An 8934-nucleotide genomic window follows, 5' to 3' on the forward strand; every position below is an offset into this window, starting at 1 on the left:
TTTTATATAAAACATCTGTAAAACATTCTTTAAAACATTTATACAACATTCTCCAATGTATATAAAAACTATTTATTAAAAAATTTAATCAATTTATATCGATTTAAAATTATGCGAAAATATTTCAAGATTTGAATTCATTTAAAATCTGGAAACCCTACCTCTTTTTTCTTTTTTTTTTTTAACCTGTGCACAAGGCCTGAACAATAGAATCGAATCTATGTTAAATTTTTAACGAAAGAAAATCCTTTTATTGCATGATTAAGAGACTCCGACACCCATAAAATTTTAGCCAAAGAAAATGGTTTTATTACAGGATTAACAGAGCCCAATAAACCATAATACATTGATACACGTGTGAACATTTTAGAGTTATTTTAAAATCGGATGAACCATTAACACTGTAGCTTCTCATGGTAATACTATTCATTACATTGTTGATGCAGGCTTCTTGCGTATATGAAGCCAAATGGAAGTGACTTGTGACCCCCAACTCCATGGAAGCTCTGTAAAGTTGAAGTTGTAAAGAAGTTTGCAGTTCTGGCAAAAAAATAAACAATTTAGCTTGATAGAACGTGCACTCATGGTTGAAGCTTTGCTAAAATCCGAAGGAAAGAAGAACGAAAGGGGGAAGCCCATGGGGGTTGCAAAAAGTTGAAGGGATAGCAAAGTCAAAGAGAATATACTCTCTGGATTGCCATTGCATTCAATGATTTGAGGGAACGAATCAAGGTTGCCAAATTCATACCCGACCAGCTCTCTGCCATCAACCTGCTTGCACTTTCTCATCTAAAAGGTTTTATTTTGATGCTTAATTCTGTCCTTCAGAGCCATACCCGCCTCTTCAGTATATGACCGAATTCTATAAGCTCTGGGAAGGGAAGGGATTCGAACACTGGTTGCATGATGGCCACCGCTGAGTTTGGGGGTCCTACAACGCAGCGGAGTTCCAAGGGCTGGAATCTCTGCCCTATGCCCTGGCTGAACAATGGAGGAAGCAGCAGCAGCGTTACTAATGGTAATAATAGCAACAGGGGGTCAGTTGATCGAGACCCTAACAGCAATCGGCACCCACAAAATACAAAACAGAGATCTTTGGGGGCGATTGCCAAGGCCTCCTTTCTTGTCAGGCGACGCCTGCGGTTCGATCCCGACCGGAAACTCTATTTCATATGTAAGTGCCCGCGGAGCTTTTGCTTTTTATGTAAGCTGGATTGAATTTGTCATCGTTTCTGAGATTTGAGTTACTGGATGTGATGTAGATGAGCCGGGGAAGCAGGTCTCCAGCGCTGTGAGGATTAAAAACGTGAGCAGATCTTACGTCGCATTCAAGGTAGGCGTTCATTTTTTTTGTCAGCAATTTATTGAAAAGGTTTTTGGAAGGCTGAGTGGTGAAATGGGGTTTTTGCTTTGGGAAGTTACATATGGACTGTTTGGTTCTTTCCATGAAACAGTTTGGTTTATTTGTTTGTGGAGTGTGGTCTACTAATTGTGAGTGGGTAGATAGATTGTATTAGGACAATACCCATAGACTCGAGTATTGTTTGATGTTAAAGCTGAAGGACCAAACATAACTCCGTGGTTATTAGGCAGCGGGATTCACACCGTGTGTATGGAGGTCCAGTCGGTTATTGTTTGATCTGTTTGTTAAAAAGCGTTGGTCAAATTGGTTATGGGTGGTTTTTATGAGGTCAATTCCCATGGATTTTGTGCAGTTGTAGACAAAATAGTTTTGGGTATTTGGTGGCAGGTTTAGTCTTTGCTAGTATGTTTTAAGAAAACTTCCATGGAGTCTGTGATGACTTATCAAATAGTTTTAGAATGTTTGGCCTGAGTGTTAGTGGATAACTTGTGTTAGATCAGTTCCTGTCGTATCTACAATGGGCGTCCCGAATAATTTGGTATTTTCTAGCAGGTTTGGTTTGGTTGTTTGATTGGATCGATTCTCATGGTTTACAGCGACAATTTTTAGAATGATTAGTTTCACTATCAGTGGGTGGCTTAGATATCAAGCCAAGTTACATGGAGATGAGAATCCTTCCAGGGAATCATCTGTGATCGTAAATCCCAATCTACAGCCATCACCCGAAGGTGGGACACTGTTTGCAGTTTTTGATCTGGAGGGGAACGAGGCCACATGACCTGATTTAATGACGATTATAGTTCTATCGCCTTTTGGGCACCCTTGCAGGGGTGAATCAGTCACTTTTGGGTGATTTGAACCCTGGAGGGGGCTAAGACATTAACCCTCAGTAGTCTGGTTAACCTCTCATGGCTAAGCCAATTCGCATGGAGTTTACAATGTTGGAGTCAAAATAGTCGAAGATCTGTGAGACTGTGACCACTATCAGTTTTGGTCTAGTTGTAACATGTTAGTGTAGCATGTTTCATGTCAACTTCCGTGGAATCTACATGACATTATTTAGCATATTTGTTAGAGTGGTTGGCAGTGGGTTGTTTTAGTTTGATTCCAGGATTCTAGAATGGTGCAAAGAATATTTTGTGTTTCTGTTTGGCAGCTTTGGTCTATTTGCTAATAGGTGTGATGATTTAGCTGGTTCCAGTGGAGTCTGAAGTGATGCACGTTATAATTTGGCCTATTTGTTAGAAGGTCTGCTCTAATGTTTTTTGGGTAGTCCTGTTGGCAAGTTTGGTCTGCAGGTTATTGGGTGGCATGTATTAGGTCATAGTACGTAATGGAGTCTGCAATGATTGACAATTCTTTTAACTGTTAGCAGATCTGATCCCTCTGTTAATGAATGGTGTGTTAGTTCCATAAGCATTGACTCATTGTTGCTGGCTACAATATTTTTGTCACCTATGTTGTGATTGTTTAATAGAATTATTTAGGTTTGGTTGTTGGAGGACGGTGAGATCAATTCCCATGGAGCCATCACATGTACAGATTACATTTAGGTCCTAATGGTAGTTGTTACCGTGTATGGGGTCATGTTTCAATGAGTCATTAGCTGAGCTCATGCATTAGGGTCTGGATCGAAAGATGCAATTATAATAGTGTACCTAGTTATTTTAACAAGCCTCAGTCGCTTAGAGTTCAGCTTATACTGCTCCCCTTTTTCTAAACTAGAGGATTACATGAGCTCTTTCTATAATAATTTTCATTTGATTCTTAACCAATGGTGTTTGTTAAGTCAATTTTCCTTTGTTCTTGCATGTAGATATGATATACTGGACATGATTAATACAAGGTTCCATTTACCATGTCTGTTGCCATTGAGTTGCCTTGTGCATTTGATAATCCTGGAGACAATGAGGACAATGCAAAAGCAGTGTACTGGAATACTTGAACTGGCCTCGATCTCCAAGTAGTTTTGTACTATTGTTCCCATTCCTGGCAGGATAGTAGATTTGGTCTAATTGTTAGTGGGTATTTCTGGTTTGGCCTGTTTGTTAGGTATTGCTCAGTTCTAATTTTAGCTGATGTTGTTGATTTTGTGGAGTTGTAACAAAATGTTTCTCTCATGCAGTCATCACACTATTATATGGCCTAATTGTTAGTATGAAACATTTAGAAAGACAGTTTCAAAGAAGTTGTTGCGTGTACACAAATCATTGGCATTGAAACAAAATTAAGACAAGGCAAATGTAACCAGATTATCCAATGGGGATCAGAAACTCAAGATCAGGACTTACCATGTTTTCCATTATTTGCAAAGCTGGATTTATGGCTTGAAAAGTTATCTATGCTTTGAAGTAACTTGTTATGAATTGTTTGAAATTGTGGTTTCAGTTCCAGACAAATGCTCCTAAAAGTTGTTTTATGCGGCCTCCTAATGGCATTCTTGCTCCAAAAGAGTCAATTTTAGCAACAGGTAAGGGCTTCATCTCTTTTCTCCTTTTCTAGACTGAAAGTAATTATAGTGACAGCAATAAGACAAAAGGATTTACTACATAATATTCAGTGTAAGCCATGTAGAAAAGAAATAAGAAATGCTGCAAATAATTTGTGATTGCAGCTTATATGTGAAACTCCAAAGGCCTCAATCAAATTTATAACAAAATAAATTTTAAAGTTTTCAAATGTATGAGAGACAAGATTTATGGTTTAACTAATTAAGACTTTAATCTCTTTTTAATGATTATGCTTGACCTCATAAAGTTGTGAGATGTGTAATTCATTAGGCATGGGTTTTAAATTTTTATTTCATGTAAATTTCAATAGAATAAATAATAGTATATGAGATGCCTAATTAATTTTCAGTGCAACCTCACATGAACTGCCAGTGTCTTGGGGAAACCTTGGTGGGTGGTCTGAATTTGCGACTGTCTTCGCCACTAAACCACTACCCCACAGGGACTCACATGATCTGAGATGAATATCTTGCTTGCTCTGGAGGTAAAATTTTATTAAGTGAAGTGGTTATAAGGCTCCAATGGCCATCAGCTATTTTCATAGTAAACAAAACATGACATATATAAATCTGTGATCAGTCTGCAATTACTATGAGAAAAAGTTGGAGATGCCACATCAGCATCAAGGAACAGATCTTTAACCCATGGTCCCATAATGGTAGGTGCTAACTGCTAGGCAATGGGCACATCATGGGAATGACCTAGGTTCAGCATGATGGTTCTGTCTGCACAGTTGCCTGTGACAGGCTCTGTGAAGTGACTGCTGTGCTTTCCATGTCAAAAACCACTGCTTTTCTGCATAGGTTCTAAATCTTGCATGCCTGAGCATGTTGCAGGTGCCATTTCAGGCGTGCAAAATTGTCAAGGTCATCAAGACTGGTGCTTGGATGTTCCATTACCAAGCTAAGCTCTATACAAACAGTCATTGACCACTCTTCTGTATATTTAAGTTTTAACATTTGTTACCGGAAGACACCTTGCGGACTCAGAACATCTGGATCAGTGCATTGGTTTATAGCCACTTTGAAGTTGGTAAAGGTAACATCTTCCGCAATCACAAGGGCTAGCTGGTGCAGGCAGTATTCCGATGTGACCTGTTCCATTTCTGCCTCCAACCACTTGAAGTAGGTAGCCAATAGTATATCCATCTCTCCCAGCTTCCAGCCTCTTGTCTTCCCTGCTGAATGCACATTCCATGTCACTTGACCTGACTAATAGCATTAGTTTTAAATTTCTTCTTCTGTTTTTCTCGAGGATTAACCATCAAAGCAACAGACATGTTTTGAGTCTGCTTAAAAGGATTTGGACTAAATTAGCAATTAAATTGTTGAACTGCTGAGTAACTGCCACCCGGCATGGAATCTCCTCCCCTTGAGCATAGATCATACTGCCTTCTGTTTCAATACCTTCTTTGATTGGATTGGTTAGTGGCACAATCAACAGTAAATGATTTTCTACCTTGACCCAACCTCAGCTTTGTTCTCATTCTTTCCTGGGCTACATTACAGTGGTTGTTCCAACCCGTGTTTCTAAGCTTGGTCTGCTTGGACTTGGAATCGGCTGAACTGAGTTGATCCCAAATCAAGTCCACTTGACCTTCTGCTTAGTTCAGGGACTGGTTTGGTACCAAACTGGCCTAGTCAATGCATGACTCAGTGGTTCAGTACCAAACCGGTCCAACACGGGCTACTTAGTTTTCAAGGGAAAAATCAAAGTTAAAAAAAATTAATACCCAAACCCTAATTCATAGCACCCTAAAACCTAATTATGCACATTTTGAAATATTCACCCTTACATGGTATACACATGAACAGACTCTGCATATTTTGTCTTTTTTGCTTTTTTGGGATCTTTAAAATGATTTTATTTTTCATTAAAATTTAAATATTTTATGTATTGTTTTAGCAAACCAAGTCATTAAATTCAATTTGGTTTGAGTCATAGCCAAGTCTAAGTCCAAGTCTGAGTTGACTGTCGGCTGAGTCCTAGTTTTAAAACATTGGTTCCTACTATAATTTAAATCTTTGATTTGCCGAATTTTGAATGGTGCTTGTAGCCAGATGCAGCTAAGATAATTATGTAAGCAATTTATCACCAAACCTCTCCCCTTGGCCATGCATCTTATTTTTGATAACTTCATTTTGCAGTTCATTCTGAACACTTTAGTAAGGAATCCTTTATGTTTAGAGATCTTCTGTAACGTACACAACTGCTCATAGAAGTATGACATGCTTAGCTAAGTTTTACATGCATAGTAGAATTGTTAGAAAAGAAAAGGTAAACACCCCAGAAAAATCATAAAATTTGTTCATTTTCAAAAACTGACAAAAAGGTAGTCAAAGGCAAAAAATTGTTCATTTTCAGAAATTGAGCTTTGTAATTTTTTTTTGGTTCTCAATTTGGAGCTGCTACAAGTTTTATCTCCAGTTAGTTATTTAAGACATCTACGTGACATAATTTTCTTACTTTGATCAGTGACACAAGATATATTTATACTGAAATATTAGTTACAATCAAGGTTGGTGGATAAATGACAAATTCTGTCTTGGGATAGTTAACAAAATTTCTAGGGAAAATGATGAGATTATAACATATTTTCAGTGGAGAAAACAAGGAAATTAGGCCTACTTCTGAGAAAGCAATGTAATCCAGAAAAATGTCATGTTCTAAAGGTGAATTTGTTGTAGAAAAATATGTGTAAAGAAGTAAATACTCGACATTCCTGAAGAAATACAGAATTTCTCTTGTTTGACTTTCAAGCAATTATGTTTATCTAGAAGTGTATTTTATTCTATTTTGTTGATACCTAATGTGGCTAGCCTTCTTTATGTATATGTTAACATCTCATATTTCCCATTACTATTGTGTGTTTTGTATGCATGCAAGCTTGGTTTCCTTTCTTTCTTCTCATTTTTGAATAAATTTTATTAAAGGCGTGATGGGTTAAGTCACTTGCCTATGTTCCATATGGCTGCTGCTTGTGAACATTGGTTGCACATTTAATGTCTCTATTGCAGTATGGGCCAAAGGAAAGCATACAAGTTGCTACTATCCTATGATGAAGCATAATCACAAACAAGCTAGTCTAATGCAACATTGATTATTCAATCTAAGCTGACCAGATTTTTTTTACTCGTTGATGTATGTCTGCTTGAAATACATGTAGTCCTGTACAAGTAATCTAGACAGTCCTGTAAGATCTTTTAACACACAGAGATGTCACACAGTTATGAAGTTTGTCGAGCAACCAGAGCATCCTAATGAGAAAAAGACAAAAGACAAATTTAGGATTGTTAGTTTGAAAGTCAAAGAAGGGGTTGAATTCACTTCAGAACTAGTAAGACTCATGCATTTTTCTTTTGCTCAATGAATTCAAGTTTTATTATCTAAGCTTTATGATTCAAATTATAGTTTATAATTTTTTCACTGTGTGTGAAAATCAATAAACAATTTTCCTTGTCTTGTGACATCAAAATCCCTTGCAATCCACCCAACTGAAGTTTGACGAGCATAAGGAATTAGTGGCAGTGGAAAGAGTTTTGCAAGTAGTGTTTCTGGATCCTCAACGCCCTTGCCAGGTAAAATGACACCAGACAATAACCAACATGCTTTTAGTTCATCTCATGATAAATCCTCATCATTTTTTGGTTTGATTTTAGCTTGTTTGATTTTAGGAAAGTTCCAATGATTTCCTGTAGAAACCTATGACCATCTGCAGAGGGGAAAATATTTTGGCTTATATTGTAGTATCTCTGTCTAATCTTAACCATAACTCCTAAAGAACTCCAACTATATTTTTTTAACTTCCACGATAAATCTTGTTTACTTGTGAAGGATTTAGATAACTTGAAGAAACGTCTTGCAGAAGCTGAAGCTCTCAACCAAGCACGGAAAAAGCCTCAGGATGACAATGCTCCAAAATCAACAGCTTCAGCAGAAGGAGTTCTAGATCAATGGGTAAGGACAAATTTTATTGTTGATATTACCTAGGCAGTTGACTTTGGTTGACAAATGCACGGATCTTGAAGACTGCAATTGCTTTTGTGTTGTAGGAGCGAAGGGAGAAATATCTAGCCAGGCAACAAGTAGAAGATTCTGTATGATACTATGAAATTGGTGGCTTTTAGCAGCTTCGGGGCAGATACAATGATAAGCTTTAAACTAGTTGCAGGGTTACATCCTGATCAGATATCAAATGTAAACTGAGGCTCTTTGAGGGAAAACTTTGAATGTAATACAGTTCACTGTTGCCACCCAAGGCTTACATTGATTAGGGTCACAGCTGTTACTGGTACATAGTCTTCAGCATGCATTGCTTTTTGCAGTCTGCTGATTCTCGCAATTTGCTGATTTTAGCAGGCATAAACTTTTACTCAGTCCATGTTGGACAGAGCGACAGAAATTGTCTATAGTTTAGTTAGGGGTTGGAATCAGGGGTTGAATTTTATTTTGTGTCTCTGGAAAATCTTTTGTAATTTTGACCAACCACCTGACCTGTGTGGCAGGATTGGTTGTTTTGTATCTTGTTCGCCAATCGATTTTAATTCATTTGGATTTATTTTGAGTCTTTGAATGGAGGGTTTGTTTACATGGTTTAGTTCATTTCGCATAGTGCGGTTGCTGAGCTGTTAACAGAAAAGAGCACATTTACATGTCTCATTTCACTAATGATGTGGCTAAGACATATTATCAAAAGAACGAATTACATTGAATGCGTATGATTCCTTGATTCTGTCAGGCTATGGTCTAGTGGTTGACATGGGTTGTCACCACAATAATTACCAGAGTTCAAACCCTAGTGGGCACAGTGCGCTGGTTATGTGTAGTAGTAGGCTGAGTTAATGTGGATTTTACCTTGATAATGCAAAGTTGGGGTTCATAGCTCCCCACACATTAAAACATGTGTGTATCCTTACCGAAAAGGAATATGTTTATTCATTGCGCTAGAGTCTTTTGATAGTAGCACACCTTGTATATTGCATGATATTTGAGATACTTTTCTGGCTATGTTTCTCATGTATTTGTGCCCTTTGATTTAATCTGCTATCCAGCCTCCTTTTT

At 37.7% G+C, this 8934-nt stretch overlaps 1 protein-coding gene across 1 annotated transcript; it reads left to right on the plus strand.

Annotated features, from left to right (window-relative positions):
- The first annotated feature begins 300 nt into the window (after positions 1-300).
- LOC149203492 (vesicle-associated protein 4-1-like) lies at positions 301-8446 on the plus strand. Its single transcript, XM_089403461.1, has 6 exons — positions 301-1174; positions 1263-1333; positions 3752-3833; positions 7101-7210; positions 7374-7451; positions 7708-8446. Exons 1-6 carry the CDS (start codon positions 904-906, stop codon positions 7861-7863), a joined length of 768 nt encoding a protein of 255 aa, XP_089259587.1. The 5' UTR covers positions 301-903; the 3' UTR covers positions 7864-8446.
- The last annotated feature ends 488 nt before the right edge of the window (positions 8447-8934 follow it).

The sequence above is a fragment of the Pinus tabuliformis genome, chromosome 2_1 (assembly GCF_031772625.1).
Source record: "Pinus tabuliformis cultivar Carrire ecotype Pingquan chromosome 2_1, CPIR1, whole genome shotgun sequence".
Lineage (NCBI taxonomy): Eukaryota > Viridiplantae > Streptophyta > Pinopsida > Pinales > Pinaceae > Pinus > Pinus tabuliformis.

Coding starts and splice junctions, on each gene's coding strand:
- LOC149203492 (XM_089403461.1), top strand. CDS start 904: ATGATGGCCACCGCTGAGTTTGGGGGTCCTACAACGCAGCGGAGTTCC. Junction 1,175..1,262: donor CCGGAAACTCTATTTCATAT/GTAAGTGCCCGC, acceptor GATGTGATGTAG/ATGAGCCGGGGAAGCAGGTC. Junction 3,834..7,100: donor AGAGTCAATTTTAGCAACAG/GTAAGGGCTTCA, acceptor GATGTCACACAG/TTATGAAGTTTGTCGAGCAA.